The sequence below is a fragment of the Grus americana genome (genome assembly GCF_028858705.1).
Source record: "Grus americana isolate bGruAme1 chromosome 27 unlocalized genomic scaffold, bGruAme1.mat SUPER_27_unloc_2, whole genome shotgun sequence".
NCBI classification, from domain to species: domain Eukaryota; kingdom Metazoa; phylum Chordata; class Aves; order Gruiformes; family Gruidae; genus Grus; species Grus americana.
Window position 1 is genome coordinate 1 of NW_026561297.1, and position 18,035 is coordinate 18,035.

General features: G+C 53.1%; 1 protein-coding gene across 1 annotated transcript; it reads left to right on the forward strand.

The window, feature by feature from the left end:
- Positions 1 to 9,672: 9,672 nt before the first annotated feature.
- LOC129200083 (olfactory receptor 14A16-like) lies at positions 9,673 to 10,638 on the forward strand. Its single transcript, XM_054811337.1, has one exon. It carries the CDS (start codon positions 9,673 to 9,675, stop codon positions 10,636 to 10,638), a length of 966 nt encoding a protein of 321 aa, XP_054667312.1.
- Positions 10,639 to 18,035: the final 7,397 nt, after the last annotated feature.

An 18,035-nucleotide genomic window follows, 5' to 3' on the forward strand; every position in this document is an offset into this window, starting at 1 on the left:
GGCAGATGGCAACGTAGCGGTCATAGGCCATGACAGTGAGAAGTGCGTACTCAGCTCCAAGCAAGAAGAAAAATAGAAATACTTGAGCAGCACAGCTCCTGCAACAGGAGATGGACCTGTTGTCTGAAGTGAGTTGGCCATCACTTTAGGACCGTGATAGAGATGGTACCAAGGTCGAGAGGAGGAGAGGTTGAGGAGGAAGAAGTACATGGGGTGTGGAGGTGGTGGTCGCAGGCTATGGCAGTGATGATGAGGCCATTGGCCAGGAGAGCAGCCAGGTAGATGCCCAGGAAGAGCCAGAAGTGCAAGAGCTGCAGCTCCCGTGTGTCTGCGAATGCCAGGAGGAGGAACTCAGTGATGGAGCTGCCGTTGGACATCTGCTGTTTCTTGGCATGGGGGCCAGTTCTAATAACGAAAGGACAGCGAAAAGTTAGGACAGAATCCACTGAGCAAAACCACTCTCTTTTTCATAGAAACACCCCCCAGTTGAAATACATTTCCTTTCTCTGGTTTGTGCTGGCTGAGTGTGTTGTGAGGAGCTGAGGAGTCAGCTGTGCTGAGCTGTAGTGGGTACATGGAGCTGGTTTGTGACAGCTCCAATATTCAAAACCCATGTCAGATGCAATCCACATTTACTGGAAAAATTCAATCTCTGATCTCACAACTCAGAAGAGTGTGGGCTGCAGAAGAGAGGCTTAGCATGCTAATATAAGTGTTTTCTGTGTTTTCATTTTCCACAATCACATCTGGGGAGTTTTCTTCTGAGGGTTAGAAATGCTCATTTCATAATGGAAAATGGGAAGAGTCTTGAGACAGGACAGGCAAAAAGGCTCAGCTCTTTGTAGCTTAGTGCAGAGTCAGGAGAGATGCAGTGTCCATTAGACTGTCAGCCAGCTGCCCTGCACTGTTGCTTCTGCTGCCTTGAAGATGATGACAAACAGAAATTACTTTTAAATAATCCCCCCCAAAAGACACTAAGGAGAGCAGGGGAGTCATAATTCAAAGGGCAGATCTGCAAACTCTTCTCTTTCCCAGCCCAGAGGTGGAGTTGTGATGGAGAGAGAAGGACACAGCCCCTCTCAGAGAGAAACAAAGGCCTCTGAGAGGAGAGAACTGACCTCCAAGGGAAAGCTCAGCACTCCCTGGGATCCTACAGCACAGCTGTGCTCTTCTGGGGCAGCTCCCAAGCCCAGCAGCACAGGCAAAGCAGACAGTCCGATGTCCTGAAGATGGGATGTCCTAAAGGCAGAGTCAGCTCATTGCTCAGCAGACAACGCCCAGCAGACATCTAGAGTGAGGGACCACAAGAGAGCAGCCTGAAGGCAGCCTAGCCCAGGGCTTGGCTGCAGTTTCCTCCCACTCCCTGCCCATGTCTCTGCTGCCTGGAGCTGTCCTTGCCAGGAGCTGGTGCTCTGCCCACACCTCTCCTCCCTGTCCCTGCTCACAGAGCCCATCCCACCCTCTGTGTGCTCAGCTCTGCCCTGCAGACCCCTCCTGGCAGCAGGGCACTGCCCAAGGGGATCCCAATGCTCCTTGAGAAGTACCATGGCAAATGTCCCAGGGGCAATCTCAAGCTGTAATCAGCCCTCACAAACAAAGCACCCTCTCAAGAGCAGAAGGACCCTGCCCTGCCCTTCCAGGGGGTCGCTCCTTCCACCCACAGCTTCTCCCTGCAGTGCCCTGGGCAGCTCCCCGGGCAGGCTGAGGGCTGACCCTGGCAGAAGGCAGGGTCCCTGCCCCGGCACACAGCCCCTGGGCTGCAGGGACCCTGCTCTGCAGGACACAACTGGGCACCCCTGCCTGCACACCTGCATTCCCAGCCACTCAAACTTGCCTCTGCACAGGGAGTCCACCTGGCAGATCCCAGCAGCTGTGGGCTCTGCCAGCTTGAGGAGATGCCTCCAGGAACCGCATCGGCATTGCCCTGCACCCAGAGACTTACCGTGTCAAGGGCTCTGAAGATTTCTCCTTCCCTGAGCTCTCAGCAAGCCTCCCATTTCCAACTGCCTTTAAGCTCTCTCTGCCTCGCTGTTCTCCCCTCGGTGCCTGCAGGCAGAGCCCTCAGCCCTGCTGGGCTCTGCAGAGGAGCTGCTCCTGGCCAGAGATGTCTCTCTGCAGCACAGCCCACTTGCCATGAGCTCCCTCCGTCCCAGGAGACCAGAAGCAGAGGCCCAGCCCAAGGCGGCATGTTAATGACCCCTCTGGTGGGTTTGGGGATGAGTCCATGAAGCTCAGACCCTGAGAGGAAGCTGATGAAACCTCTCCAGAAGTCACAGTGCGATGCAAACTCCACAGTTTCTTGGAGCATTAATGGGTCCCCCTGAGGGCCATCCCTGACAAAGCAACTCTGGGGCTGGTTAGAGCAGGCAAGTGGAGGCAGTGATGACAGGTAGGCAAAGGCAATGGCAAGGTGGCTCTGATGCTGAGTAATCCTGGGTGTGTTTGATCAAGCCAAAGGGCCAAGCCCTGACCCCCAGCCCCTGGGAGGGGAGACCCTGTCCCTCACACACAGGGCTCAGGGCTCTTCCTGGGCCAGTGTGATGTGGGGATGTGCAATGCCTAGAGCAGGACTACCACACACTCTTTCTCAGGCTCACAGGTTGTGACAAGGGGGCAATGAAGTCCTGGTGCTCTAATGAGAAGATGTCTCCTCACAGGCATCACCTGCAGAGAGAACAGCCACAGCCCAGCAGACCAAGACCTTGGCTGTGTTGGGGGCTTTCAGCCTTACCACTGCCCCCAGATGTCTCCACCACAGGATGTCCTACGGTGTCCCACACCTGCACCTCTTTCCCTGCAGGCTCTTGACACCCAGCCTGCTTTCCAACTTGGGTCTCACCTGAGCGTCTTCCCACCCTTACTGATATCTCTCCATCCTCACAGACTGTTCATTGAAATGCAAAGCTCTGACTGATCCAGACTCTTGCTGGGTGGCCTCTTGTACCACAGAACTGCACTTGCAGGGACATTTCTTTCTCCTCGTGTCCCATCTCAACCTCCCAAGATGCACTTGGTGGCATCTTCTCTTTCTCATGATGTTTCCCAGTTTTCAGAAAATCTCCACCATCTCTGAAACCACCTTTCAAGCAGTCTCAGGCTACTCCTAGACTGCCCTGAGCCTCTCCAACACTGGGCAAAGGGGCCAAAGAAGCCCAGGTCTCTCAGCCCCTCCACACAGCCCATCTGCTTAAGGCCCCAAACTCCACCTGGCCACATCTCCTCTGGCCACTCTCCAGCTCCTCCCAGCTCCAGCAAAAGAGGGAGCCGAGAACTGGGACAAAGCCATGTGTGGGGGTCCCTACCAGTGCGGTGTCAAGGGCCAGAAGAACTGCCCTGCTCTGGGTGACCGTGCTCATCCTAATGCAGCCCCGTATGCAAGTGGCCTTCTTCACAGTGAGCAGAAACCCCTGGCTCGGATGGTGTCCCTCGCAGTTGCCAGGCCCTTCTCCTCCTCAGAGTCCCTCCTCAGCACAGCAGGTCCCAGCTGGCCCTGATGTACAGGTTGGTTCTTCTCCCTGAGGCCAGACTGGCCAATTCTCCTTGTCAACGTCACGAGGTTTCTTTTGGCCAAATTCCGGAGTTTCTCCAGGTCTCTCTCACAAGAGAACAGCATGAGGAGTTGCAGATCTCTACAGACCCAGGTAGGAATTGCCATGAAGAGAGTCTGCAAAACACCAAAGGAGGGTGCAAAGCAAACCAAACCAGGGTCAGTGGAGAAAGGAGAAAGGAGGGTGGGGCTGTTTGTACGCATGGTGATATTAGAGGAAAATGTATAGCTGTGTAGACACACAGACAACATGGATCCCTCCAGGAGCTGGTCTTAGACCTTCCGTCTATAGAGGAGCTGGCCCCAGGATCACCTCAGCTCCCCAGTTCCCCCACACACAGACAGACACTCACGTACAAATGTCTCTCTCCAGCCCAGCAGCACAGCACCATTGAGGCTGGAAGGCAGCCACCTTCCACCTTCTCTGTGCTTCCTCTGCATGCTTGGTTTTTGTCAGGAGCTCCTTTCTCATCCATGCCTTCCTCTGGCCACCTTTTCTTGACTTTCTGCATTAGGCGCATCAAACATCTCTCTGCACCTCTCTTCTCTGCTGGGCCTTATCCCATGGGATTCTTTGAAGCATGGCGGCCAGGAGGTCAGCTTCTGCTCTCCTGAAGACCTGCTCTTGGCCTTCTTCCCTTCTCTCAGGATCCTACACTCTACTTTCTCACCCCTGAGTGTTACACCTCTGACCAGCTCTTCCTTCTTTGTAAGCATGAAGTCCTGCAGGGCATCTCATCTCTTCTTTTCTCCACTCTGCTCCCACCAGCGAGTAGCTTTGGGGGCAGCGAGGGAACTTGCTAAAACTCCAGTGTGAACAGGAGTCAAATGGACAGTGACCTGTGGATAAGTTCACACTGGAGGTACATCAGCTGAGGTGATGGTTGCCTTTGGAAAAGCCCCTGCCAGAACATGTACACACCAGTGACTGCACACCCAATAATCCAAAGCCCCTTTGACCTTTAATGGCTTGAGTGATTATAGCCCTGTTCTGCAGTTGGAGTAGATGGTCCCTTCCAGCTTGAACTCTTCTCTTCTCTTCTCTTCTCTTCTCTTCTCTTCTCTTCTCTTCTCTTCTCTTCTCTTAAGGTATTTCCTCCCTGTTTCAAATCTTTCACTTTTTCATAATCTTCTGAGATTCTTTCTGTTATACGCAATCTGTATGCACCCTCTCACTAGACAGAACAGGAATGACAATAAAAATTCTCCACCAGTTCTACCTGCCAAGGAACTAACTGTGATTACAACACTGAATTTACCCCACTCTGTTCTATCACTGGAGTACAAAAACTTACCTGGGACAGATGGCATCCATTCCCTCCACATCACTTAAAGCTGTGCTCATCTGTTGTTTAAGTCTAAACTGGTGTTGGGGGGGGGTTGTTTGTTTGTTTGTTTCTTTTTCCTTCATAAAAGGAGATTTTGACCAGCTTTCTGAATATCTCCTTCTGTTAGAATCATCATAGAATCATCACAGAATGGCTTGGGTTTGGAAGGGACCTCAAAGGTCATCTAGTTCCAGCCCCTCTGCCATGGCCAGGGATACCCTCCACTAGACCAGGCTGCCCAAAGCTCCATCCAACCTGGCCTTCAAACCATCCAGGGATGGGGCATCCACAGCTTCTCTGGGCAACCTGTTCCAGTGCCTCACCACCCTCACAATGAAGAATTTCTTCCAAACATCTAGTGTGAATCTACCCTCTTTTAGCTTAAACCCAATTCCCCTTTGTCCTATCACGACACTCCCGGATAAACAGTCCCTCTCCAGCTTTCCTGTAGGCCCCATTCAGGTACTGGAAGACCTAGAAAGAATTAGGTCTCCCCAGAACCTTCTCTTCTCTATACTAAACAAACCCAACTCTCTCAGTATGTCTTCACAGGAGAGGTGCTCCAGCCCTCTGATCATCTTCCTGGCCTCCTCTGGACTCACACCAACAGCTCCATGTCTTTCTTGTACTGGGGACCCCAGAGCTGGACGCAGTCCTGCAGGTGGGGTCTCATGAGAGCAGAGAAGAGTGACAGAGTCCCCTCCCTTGACCTGCTGGTCACGCTGCATTTGATGCAGCCCAGGACATGGTTGGCTTTCTGGGCTGCAGGCGCTCATTGCCGGCTCATGTTGAGCTTCTCATCACCAACACGCCCAAGGCTCAGGGCTCTCCCAAGGCTCTCCTCAGGGCTGCTCTCAATCCATTCTGCACCCAGCCTGTAGTTGTGCTTGGGATTGCCCCGACCCATGTGCAGGACCTTGCACTTGGCCTTGTTGAGCTTCATGAGGTTCACAGGGGCCCACCTCTCCAGCCTGTCAAGGTCCCTCTGGATGGCATCCATTCCCTCCACCGTGTCGAATGCACCACACAGCTTGGTGTTGTCGGCAAACTTGCTGAGATTGCATTCGATCCAGCTGTCCATGTCGCCAACAAAGATGTTGAACAGTTCAGGTCCAAATACCAACCCCTGAGGAACACCACTCGTCACTGGTCTCCACTCGGACATTGAGCCGTTGACCACAAGTTTTTGAGTGTGACCATCCATCCTTATCCACCGAGTGGTCCCTCCATCGAATCCATGTCTCTCCAATTTAGAGACAAGGATGTCATGCAGGACAGTGTCGAATGCCTTGCACAAGTCCAGGTAGGTGATGTCAGTCACTCGTCCCTTATCCACCAACGCTGTAACCCCATTCGTAGAAGGCCACCAACTTTGTCAGGCAGGATTTGCCCTTAGTGAAGCCATGGTGGCTGTCACCAATCACCTCCTGGTTTTCCATGTGCCTGAGCACAGTTCCCAGGAGGATCCGCTCCATGATCTTGCCAGGCACAGAGGTGAGAAGTCCTCCCAGTGACACTCCAGTGCTGCCAGTGAGGATCAGAGTGCTGCCCCGGTTCTCCCAGTGCTGCCCCAGTACTCCCAGAGCAGCTCCCTGGCTCCCTGCAGTGCTCCTGGTTCCACACCAGTGCTCCCAGCGTGGCTCCCTGGCTCCCCTCGGTGCTCCCAGTGCTGCGCCATTGCCACTCACTGGGTCTCTTCAGTACTCCCACTGCCGCCCCAGTGTTACCAGTGCAGCCATAGTGCTCCCAAATCCACCCCAGTGCTCCCAGTATGGCTTACACTGCCACCCCAGTTCTTTCACTGTGGCTCCTTGGCTCACTCCCAGTGCTCCCAGTGATGCCACAGTGCTTCTCCAGTGTGGCTGCCATGGTCCCAGTGCCTCACCTAGCTCACCCAAGTGCTCCCACTACCTCTCCCAGTGCCACACCAGTGCTCCCAGTGCTCCCTGGGCTGATTACTGGCTCACCTCAATGCTCCGGATATCTCCCCAGTACTTCCTGTACAGCTCCCAGTGCAGTGATAGTGCTCCCAGTGTTTCCCCAGTGCTCCCAGTGTGGCTCCCTGCAGTCCCCCCAATGCTCATAGAACAGGCCCAGTGCTGTGGTACAAGAGGCCACCCAGAATGAGTCTGGATTAGCCAAAGCTTTGTATTTCAACAAACAGCCCATGAGGATGGAGAGATATCAGTAAGGGTAGGAAGATGCTCAAGTAAGAGCAAGGTTGGTAAGCACAGTGGATGTCCACAGCCTTCAAGGAAACAGGTGCAGGCATACGACACCATAGGACAACCTGTGGTGGAGATGGTCAAGGGAGATGACAAAGTTGAAAGCTCCCAACAGAGCTGAGGTCTTTCTGCCATGTCCCCACAAAACCCTGCCCCAGGAAGAGCCCTGAGCCCTGTGTGTGGGACAGGACCTCCCCTCCCAGGGGCTGGGGGTCACAGCTTGGCCCTTTGGCTTGATCAAACACACCCAGGATTACTCAGCATCAGAGCCACCTTGCCATTGCCTTTGCCTACCTGTCATCACTGCCTCCACTTGCCTGCTCTAACCAGCCCCAGAGTTGCTTTGTCAGGGATGGCCCTCAGGGGGACCCATTAATGCTCCAAGAAACTGTGGAGTTTGCATCGCACTGTGACTTCTGGAGAGGTTTCATCAGCTTCCTCTCAGGGTCTGAGCTTCATGGACTCATCCCCAAACCCACCAGAGGGGTCATTAACATGCCGCCTTGGGCTGGTCCTCCGCTGCTGGTCTCCTGGGACAAAGGGAGCTCATGGCAAGTGGGCTGTGCTGCAGAGAGACATCTCTGCCCAGGAGCAGCTCCTCTGCAGAGCACAGCAGTGCTGAGGGCACTGCCAGGGTATCTCAGGGAGATGAGCAAGGCAGATGAAGAGCTTAAAGGCGATCAGGACTGGGAGGATGACTGAGATCTGAAAAGAAGAGAAATCTTGAGAGCCCTTGACATGGTAAGTCTCTGGGTGCAGGGCAATGCAGCTGTAGTTCCTGGAGTTATCTCCTAAAGCTGACACAACCCGCAGCTTATGCGATCTGTAAGTAGGGGGCTATTTTTAGGCAATTTTGAATAGCTGTGAAGCTACAGCATGTAGCTGGAGGTGCCCGGGGCTGTCCTTCACCACAGGGTCCCTGCATACCAGGGGAATATTCTGCCTTCAAGCGTCAACTCTCAGCTTGCTCAGAGAGCTCCCCATGCAACTGCAGGGAGAAGCTTTGGGTGGAAGAAGAAACCCCTGTTAGGGCAGGGCAGAGTCTTTGTACTTTTGAGAGGGTACTGAGGGTGTCCAGGCTTTTACCAGCTCCGGATCACCACTGGGACATTCCACAGGGCACATTTCAAGAAGCACATCAAGGCAATGGATACATGGAAAGAAAGGTGCTTCCCAGAGTCAGTGCTTCCACATTCCAGCTGTGATGGTAGATGGAAATGGTAATGGAGCTTTTACTTTTGCACAGGAGACACACACTCCTACAGCATCACAGTGAGTGATGATAAAGGTTTTTCAAGGGACCTAATAAACCCACCTCAGACTAGAGAAAGCATTCACCTTTGTGGTGCCTTCAGGGTTGATCTGCTCTTCTCCTTAAGACCTGCCAACACAGAGGTGCCCCTGGGCAGGGCCCTGGTGCCAGGAGGGGTCTGCAGGGCAGAGCTGAGCACACAGAGGGTGGGATGGGCTCTGTGAGCAGGGACAGGGAGGAGAGGTGTGGGCAGAGCACCAGCTCCTGGCAGGGACAGCTCCAGGCAGCAGAGACATGGGCAGGGAGTGGGAGGAAACTGCAGCCAAGCCCTGGGCTAGGCTGCCTTCAGGCTGCTCTCTTGTGGTCCCTCACTCTAGATGTCTGCTGGGCGTTGTCTGCTGAGCAATGAGCTGACTCTGCCTTTAGGACATCCCATCATTGGGAGACCTGATTCTCTGCTTCTTCCATCCAACTGGGCTTGCGTGCTGCCCCCCAGGATGGCAAGGCTCTCCTGTAGGATCCCAGGGAGTGCTGAGCTTTCCCTTGGAGGTCAGTTCTCTCCTCTCAGAGGCCTTTACTTCTCTCTGAGAGGGGCTGTGTCCTGCCCTCTCCATCACAACTCCACCTCTGTGCTGGAAAAAAAGAGTTTGCAGATCTGCCCTTTGAAAAAGGACTCCCCTGCTCTCATCAGAGTCCAGCTGCTTTATTTTTAAAGAGTAATTTTGTGCACAGCCATCCTCGAGGTAGCACAAGCAAAAGCACAGCATAGCTGGGAACAAGACTGATGGACACTGCGGCTCTCCTGTCCTTGCCCTGAGAGAGAAGAGCCCTTTTTCCTGGCTTGTCCTAAGACTCCACACTTTCAGTCATAAAAAAGGGGATTTCTACCACTAAATCTAGTACTCACCAGATATGATGGTGGGAAAAAAAATAACCCCACAGAGAAAATCACCATAAAGACATGCTCAGCCTCTCTTCTGCAGCCCACACTCTCTGGAGTGGTGAGTGCAGATATTGAACATTTCCATCAAGGGTGAATTGCATCTGACAGCCCTGGTGACCATTGGGGGAGTCAAGAACCAGCTCCCATGTACTCACTGCAGCAGGGCAGAGCTGACTCCTTGGCAGCACAGGGGCAGAGGTCCTGCTCCTCACAGCACACTCAGCCAGCACAAAACAAAGAAAGGAAATGCCTCGGAATTGGGGGAGGGGGATGGGATGTCTATGAAAAATGGAGTGGCTTTGCTCAGAGAAGTCTGTCCGAATTGTTCCCTGTCTTTTCCTTCTTAGGCCAGTACCCCCACGTTCAAAAACCAGCAAATGTCCAACAGCAGCTCCATCACTGAGTTTGTACTCATGGCTTTTGGAGACACACGGGAGCTGCAGCTCTTGCACTTCTGGCTCTTCCTGGGCATCTACCTGGCTGCTCTCCTGGGCAATGGCCTCATCATCACTGCCATAGCCTGCGACCACCACCTCCACACTCCCATGTACTTCTTCCTCCTCAACCTCTCCCTCCTCGACCTGGGCTTCATCTCCACCACTGTTTCCAAAGCCATGGCCAATTCCCTCTGGGACACCAGGGCCATCTCCTACACAGGATGTGCTTCTCAAGTCTTCTTCTTTTACTTTCTGATGTCAGCAGATTTTTCACTTCTCACCATCATGTCCTATGACCGCTATGTTGCCATCTGCCAACCCCTGCACTACGGGACCCTCCTGGGCAGCAGAGCTTGTGTCCACATGGCAGCAGCTGCCTGGGGCACTGGGTTTCTCTATGCTATGCTGCACACGGCCAATGCATTTTCTATACCACTCTGCCAGGGTAATGCTGTGGACCTGTTCTTCTGTGAAATCCCCCAGATCCTCAAGCTCTCCTGCTCGGACACCTACATCAGAGAGGCTCGGCTTATTATGGTTAGTGCCTGTTTATTCTTTGTGTGTTTTGTTTTCATTGTGCTGTCCTATGTGCAGATCTTCAGGGCCGTGCTGAGGATCCCCTCTGAGCAGGGACGGCACAAAGTCTTTTCCACGTGCCTCCCTCACTTGGCCATGGTCTCCCTGTTTATCAGCACTGGCATGTTTGCCTACTTCAAGCCCCCCTCCATCTCCTCCACATCCCTGGATCTGGTAGTCTCAGCTCTGTATTCCATCGTGCCTCCAGCAGTGAACCCCCTCATCTACAGCATGAGGAACCAGGAGCTCAAGGATGCAGTTCAGAAACTGATGACTAGAGGTTTATCAGAAGCAATATGCTGCCCATGTCCTCCTACATATCACTTCTAACAGAACTCATGACAGGCCCAGCCTGTCTTTTATATGTTTTCTAGTTCTTGATGTTATTGTTGATTTTAGTTTTTTAGTTTTCTTTTTTTCACTTCTGATAATGCTGTCCACAAAGAATTTTCATTATTCATACCAATTCTAATTCATTATCGACCTGTCTGATTTGACCCAGAGGTAGTGTAAATGAATTCCACACCCTCTGTGCATTTAAATATTAAAAAGGACCCTGCAGTGACATTTCTGACTGAGATTTTATCCCCCGAGACCTTCCCTGGAGCTGCAGAGGCAGTTCCTGTGTACAGAGTCCCTGCACAGCAGATCTCTGACAGAGCTGGCCTCTGTAACAGCATTTCCACCAGGAAAGGCAATCTCCTCAGGGCACTGCCCAAAGGCTTATGTCTTTTTCCAGTCTTGCTCTCAAGAACACGCCCAAGGAAGAGACTCTGGAGAAAATTGTTGCTTTGCTTGTTTCTCCATGGGCGCAGAGGGATGAGATGAGGGTCCCAGTGTGCTCTTCCAGGGACTGAGGAATGGCTCAGGTGTTCCTTGTGGGTGGACAGCACCCACACAGATGCTGAATGGACTCCAACTAAGCTGCCTGGGGCTCGACAGCCTGTGGTAGGGCTGATGGCAGAGGAGTGTTTTTCTGGAAGGAATGAGGAGCTGCCAGGAGAGCCCAGGGGATCTGCAGGGACAGCACGTGCCAGGAGGTCAGCAGGGAATGGAGCCCACTGAGCACGAGCCTGTGCAAGGTGGCGTGCCCCAGAGATCAAGTGCTAAATGTGGGTGTGAACCAGCAAGTGAGGGTTCTGCAAGGCCAGGGGACACAGCAGGCACAGGGAAAGGAGCCTGGTGAGTGGTTCGTTTTCCCATCAGTGGACTTCCATAGACTGGATGCGGTGCAGCACCCAAACACATCTCATGGCATTGGCAATAAGGCAGGTCACCTCTGAGCAGCCTCCATGGCCACATAAGAGCCTCTGTGGGAGGCAGTCAGTGGCAGTGATGTCCCTGAGCTGGGTCTGCCACCCAGCCTGACCAGCATGTCCCTTGCAGAGTGCCCCTGTGACCCCAGGCCCCACAGCCCACTTGCTCTGCAGAGCAGCTCCCCCAGCTCAAGGGCTGTGGAGAGCATGGGCAGGGGGTGTAGGAATGGCTGGCCAGGCCAGCACAGATGTGCCCACCTTGCGGAAAGGTTCTGTGGGGAGATGGGGTGTCCTGGTGTTTCCCCAAAAGTAGGATTTGTCTGGTGGTACTCAAGGACTTCCTGAACACTTGGTTCTCCTCAGCCAGCTTCTCACCAGTCTTTTCTTTCCCAGCTGGGGGTAGGCATGAGAGTGACCAACCCAAGTGGTTGGGTTTCAGTACTTCACTGAACCTGCACAGAAGGTAGGCAGAAAGCCCTAAGCTCTGTGCTCACCAGAAGGTATGTGGCAACACAGACACAGCTGCCACAGAAGCATGCACCCACCCAGCTCTCAGGCTGCAGGGAGTGTCTGAACTTGGCACTGGCAGGGGAAGGCAGAAGTGAGATTGGCTGCCTGAGGTGTGACCAGGTGGACGATCTGCTCAGCCTGGTGGCAGAACTCTGTGAAGAAGTGGAGAGGTTAAGGAGCATCAGGGAGGCTGAGAGAGAGAGATAAACTGATGGAGCCAAGCTCTGCCCTCCCTGAGACAGAAACAGGGACAGCTAAAAGACCAAAGCCAAAGTGAAGGGGACCCTGTATCCTCCCCTTGCCAGGCAGAAGGCAGCAGCCTCAAAGAGGGGAGTGAATAGAAACAAGTCCATGCTCAGCGTGGCAGGCGAGCCTTCTCCTCCTCACCCACCTCGCCTTCCCACGTACCCCTGTGCAACAGGTACCAGGCTCTGGCTGTGGAAGGCCACTCGAGCGAGGATGTGGATGACAGTCAAGCTACTCCAGAGGTAGCACCTAGGCCCAAAAGGCCCATGCCTCAGGTCATGACCACCCCAACAAAGAAGAAAAGGAGAGTTATAGTCATAGGGGACTCCCTTCTGAAGGGTACAGAGGGCCCGATATGCGGGGCAGACCCTCCCCTCAGAGAAGTCTGCTGCCTCCCTGGGGCCTGTGTCAAAGACATCGCTAGGAAACTTCCCAGCCTGGTACAGCCCTCTGACTATTACCCACTGCTGCTCCTCCATGTGGGTGGGGATGAAGCAGAGACACATACCACAAAAGCAATCAAAAGGGACTTCAGGCTCTTGGGATGGTCACTGAAGGATTCAGGAGCGCAGGTAATATTCTCCTCCCTCCTCCCAATTGAGGGCAGCAATGTTGGGAGGAACAGGCAGACTCAGTCCATAAATGCATGGCTCCGTGGCTGGTGTCAACACCATAACTTTGAGTTCTTTGACAATGGGATGGCCTACACGGCACCAGGCCTGATGAACCCTGATGGGATTCATCTCCCTCAAAAAGGGGAAGAAGATCTTTGCCCAGGAACTAGCGGGGCTCATCGATAGAGCTTTAAACTAGGCTCGAAGCGGGAGGGGGATAACATCAGGCTTGTCAGTGACATGTTGTGGGATGATGTGCCCAGGTTGGAGGGACAGGGTGCTGGTGAGGGCCCTCAGCCTACTGCTCAGAGACGTGCTAGATGCACTACAGCACGCTCGAAGCCTACAGGAGATGAGCTGGGGGCTCCAGATGCAACAGGAACCAACATGGTAACACTGGGAAGATACATCAAAAGAATCCCAGCCACCCCAGCCAATAAGTCAGCCTCATCGGGGGCACAACTGAAATGCCTCTATGCGAACGCACGGAGCATGGGGAATAAACAAGAGGAGCTGGAGACGTGTGCGCGCCTGCAAGGCTATGACCTTATTGGCATTACAGAGACATGGTGGGACAGCTCCTATGACTGGAGTGTTGGGATGGAAGGGTACAGGCTCTTTAGGAAGGACAGGCAGGGCAGGTGAGGAGGGGATGTCACTCTGTATGTCGATGACCAGCTGGAGTGCATGGAGCTCCACCTGGGGATGGAGGAGGAGCTCACCGAGAGCCTATGGGTCAGGATTAAAAGGAGCGCTGGGGCAGGGGACATCATAGCAGGGGTCTGCTACAGGCCACCTGACCAGGGAGACCGAGCAGATGAAGCCCTCTATAGGCAGACAGGAGCAGCCTCACGCTCACAAGCCCTGGTCCTTATGGGGGACTTCAACCACCCTGACATCTGCTGGAGGGACAATGCAGCTGAGCGTAAGCAATCCAGGAAGTTCCTGGAATGTGTCGATGACAACTTTCTCCTCCAAGTGATAGAGGAGCCCACGAGGAGAGGTGCCATGCTGGACCTTATTCTCACCAATAAGGAGGGCCTGGTAGGGGACGTGAAGCTCAAGGGCAGCCTTGGCTGCAGTGACCACGAAATGGTGGAATTCAGGATCCTCAGGGCAGCGAGGAGGGCGTGCAGCAAGTTCACTACCCTGGACTTCAGCAGAGCAGACTTTGGCCTCTTCAGGGATCTGCCTGGTAGAATACCATGGGACAAAGCCCTGGAAGGAAGAGGGGCCCAAGACAGCTGGCTAATATTCAAGGGTCACCTCCTCCAAGCTCAGGAGCAATGCATCCCAACAAAGAGGAAGTCAAGCAAAACCACCAAGAAGCCCCCCATGGATGAACAAGGAGCTCCTGGGCAAAGTCAAACAAAAAAAGGAAGCCTACAGAGGGTGGAAGCAAGGGCAGGTAGCCTGGGAAGAATACAGAGAAACTATCCGAGCAGCCAGGGATCAGGTTAGGAAAGCCAAAGCCCTGATAGAAATTAGTCTGGCCAGGGATGTTGAGGACAACAAGAAAAGCTTCTATAGGTATGTTAGTGAGAAAAGGAGGATGAAGGATAATGTGGGTCCCCTCCGGAATGAAACGGGTGACCTGGTTACCCAGGATATGGAGAAGGCTGAGGTACTCAATGACTTCTTTGCCTCAGTCTTCACTGGCAAATGCTTGAGCCACACTGCCCAGGTCACAGAAGGCAGGGACTGGGAGAATGCAGAATCGCCCACTGTAGGAGACGATCAGGTTCGAGAATATCTAAGGAACCTGAAGGTGCACAAGTCCATGGGACCTGATGAGTTGCATCCGTGGGTCTTGAGGGAACTGGCGGATGAAGCGCCAGTTCATCATATTTGAGAAGTCCTGGCAATCCAGCAAAGTTCCCACTGACTGGAAAAGGGGAAACATAACCCCCATTTTTAAGAAGGGTAATAAGGAAGACCCAGGGAACCAGTCTCACCTCCATGCCTGACAAGATTATGGAGCAGACCCTCCTGGAGACTACGCTCAGGCACAGGGAAAACCAGGAGGTGATTGGTGACAGCCAACACAGCTTCACTAGGGGCAAATCCTGCCTGACAAATTTGGTGGCCTTCTACGATGGGGTTACAGCGTTGGTGGATAAGGGAAGGGTGACATCATCTACCTGGTCTTGTGCAAGGCATTCGACACTGTCCTGCATGACATCCTTGTCTCTAAATTGGAGAGACATGGATTCAATGGATGGACCACTCGGTGGATAAGGAATTGGCTGGATGGTCGCACTCAAAGACTTGTGGTCAACGGCTCAATGTCCAAGCGCAGGCCAGTGACGAGTGGCATTCCTCAGGGATCAGCACTGGGACCGGCACTGTTCAACATCTTTGTCAGCAACATGGACAGCTGGATCGAGTGCACCCTCTGCAAGTTTGCCGACAACACCGAGCTGTGTGGTGTGGTTGACACGGTGGTGGGAATGGATGCCATCCAGAGGGACCTTGACAGGCTGGAGAGGTGCACCCGTGCAAACCGCATGAAGTTCAACAAGGCCAAGTGCAAGGTCCTGCACATGGGTCGGGGCAATCCCAAGCACAGCTACAGGCTGGGTGCAGAATGGATTGAGAGCAGCCCTGAGGAGAAGGACTTGGGGGTATCGATTGATGAGAAGCTCAACATGAGCCGGCAGTGTGCGCTTGCAGCCCAGAAAGCCAACCGTGTCCTGGGCTGCATCAAAAGCAGTGTGACCAGCAGGTTGAGGGAGGGGACTCTGCCACTCTGCTCTGCTCTTGTGAGACCCCACCTGGAGTACTGCGTCCAGCTCTGGGGGCCCCAGCACAGGAGAGACATGGAGCTGTTGGAGAGAGTCCAGAGGAGTCCAGGAAGCTGATCAGAGGGATGGAGCACCTTTCCTATGAGGACAGGCTGAGACAGTTGGGCTTGTTCAGCCTGGAGAAAAGGTGGCTCCGGGGAGATCTAATTGTGGCTTACCAGTACCTGAAGGGGCCTACAGGAAAGATGGTCAGGGACTGTTTATGAGGGAGTGTAGTGACAGGACAAGGGGGTAATGGGTTCAAGCTGAAGGAGGGTCGCTTTAGATTAGATGTTAGAAAGAAATTCTTTACTGTTAGAGTGGTGAGGCCCTGGAACAGGTTGCCCAGAGAGGTTGTGGATGCCCCATCCCTGGGAGTGTTTAAGACCAGGTTGGATGAGGCTTTGGGCAATGAGGTCTAGTGGAGGGTGTCCCTGCACATGTCAGGGGGGTTGGAACTAGACGATCTTTAAGGTCCCTTCCAACCCTAACCATTCTATGATTCTATGATTCTATGATTCTATGACTTCTGCTTTGCAGTGACAAAACCCAAGGAATGAATATGCTGACCAGGAATAAAGGGGCCCTGTCTCCAGCAGGGCAGAAGAAAGGGACAACCAAGTTTACTGGACCGTGTGGGATGGATGGCCTGACACATCAGCCCCATGGGAGTATAAAGGTCTGGGGACACCGGTGCGCATGTACTCTAACGCCATCAGATTACAAAGGGGCAGAACCCATCTGCATTTCTGGAGTGATGGGAGGATCCCAAGAACTGTCTGTGTTGGAGGCTGAGGAAAGCCTAACTGGGAAAGAGTGGCAAAAGCACCCCGTTGGGACTGGTCCAGAAGCATCCTTGGCATAGACCACCTCCAGAGAGGGTACTTCAAAGACCCAACAGGGTACCAATGGGCTTTTGGTATAGCTGCCTTGAGTACAGAGAAGATGTTTAGCCATTAGCTTGCCAGGTCCCTCAGAGGATCCTTCTGTTGGGGGGTTGCTGCAGGTTCAAGAACAGCAAGTACCATTGGCCATGTGCTGATCCAGACTGCACTAGAAGAGGGTGAAGCTCCTGAGCACCTGCAGTGTATTGATGACATCATTGTGTGGGGCAAGACAGAAAAGGAAGTGTTTGAGAAAGGGAAAAGAGGGATCTAGATTCTTCTGAGAGCTGGTTTTGCCATAAAATAAAGGAAGAGCAAAGGACGTGCACAGAAGGTCCAGGATTTAGGAACAAAATATGAAGATGGGCATTGTTATAGCCCAATGGATGTGATCCATAAAATAACAGGTTTGTTGCCACCACCTAACAAAAAAGAAACACAAGCTTTCCCAGGTGTTGTGGGTTTTTGGAGAAGGCACATTCCAGGTTATAATCTGATCATAAGCCCTCTCTATCAAGTGACCCAGGAGAAGAACAGCTTTGAATGGGTCCTGAGCAGCAACAAGCCTTTGAACAAATTAGACAAGAGATAGTTCGTGTGATAGCCATTGGGCCAGTCTAGACCGGAGGAGAAGTGAAAAACATGCTTTACAGCACAGCCAGGGACCACGGCCCCACCTGAAGCCTCTGGCAGAAAGCACCTGGAGAGACTCAAGGTTGACCCCTGGGTTTTTGGAGCCAGGGATATGGAGGATCCGAGGCCCACTGCAGTCCAACTGAATAAAAGATATTGGCAGCATATGAAGGGCTTTGAGCCACTTCAGAAGGAGTTGGTACTGAAGCACAACCCATCTTGGCACCTCGATTGCCTGTACTGGGCTGGATGTTCAAAGGGAGGGAACCCTCTCTGCATAATGAAACTGATGCTATGTGGAGTAAAGGGGTTGTGCTAATAACACAACAGGCTTGAATGGGAAACCTCGACTGCTCAGGAATCTTGGAAGTGACCATGGACTGGCCAGAAGGCCAAAACTTTGTAGTGTTGCCAGAAGAGGACGTGACACGTGCTGAAGAGGACACACCATGTCATAAACCACCAGAAAATGAGAAGCAGTATGCCCTGTGTGCAGATGCGCCCTGTCATAATATTGTGGGAGCAAATCTGAGGTGGAAGGCTGCTGGATGGAGTCCTCCATGACGACTCGTACAAACTGCTGAAGGAGAAGGTGAATCGAGTCAGTTTGCAGAGGTGAAAGCCATCCAGCTGGCTTTAGACATTGCTGAGCGAAAAAATGGCCAGTCCTTTGTCTCTATACTGACTCATGGACGGTGTGCACACTGAGCTGAGGCAAGAGGAATCCCACCTCCTGTGGGTCTGTGGGGTGCGTGGGGGAGAGCTGAAGCCCACTCCAGTCTCCAGACTACTCACCAGAGA

Coding starts and splice junctions, on each gene's coding strand:
- LOC129200083 (XM_054811337.1), top strand. CDS start 9,673: ATGTCCAACAGCAGCTCCATCACTGAGTTTGTACTCATGGCTTTTGGA.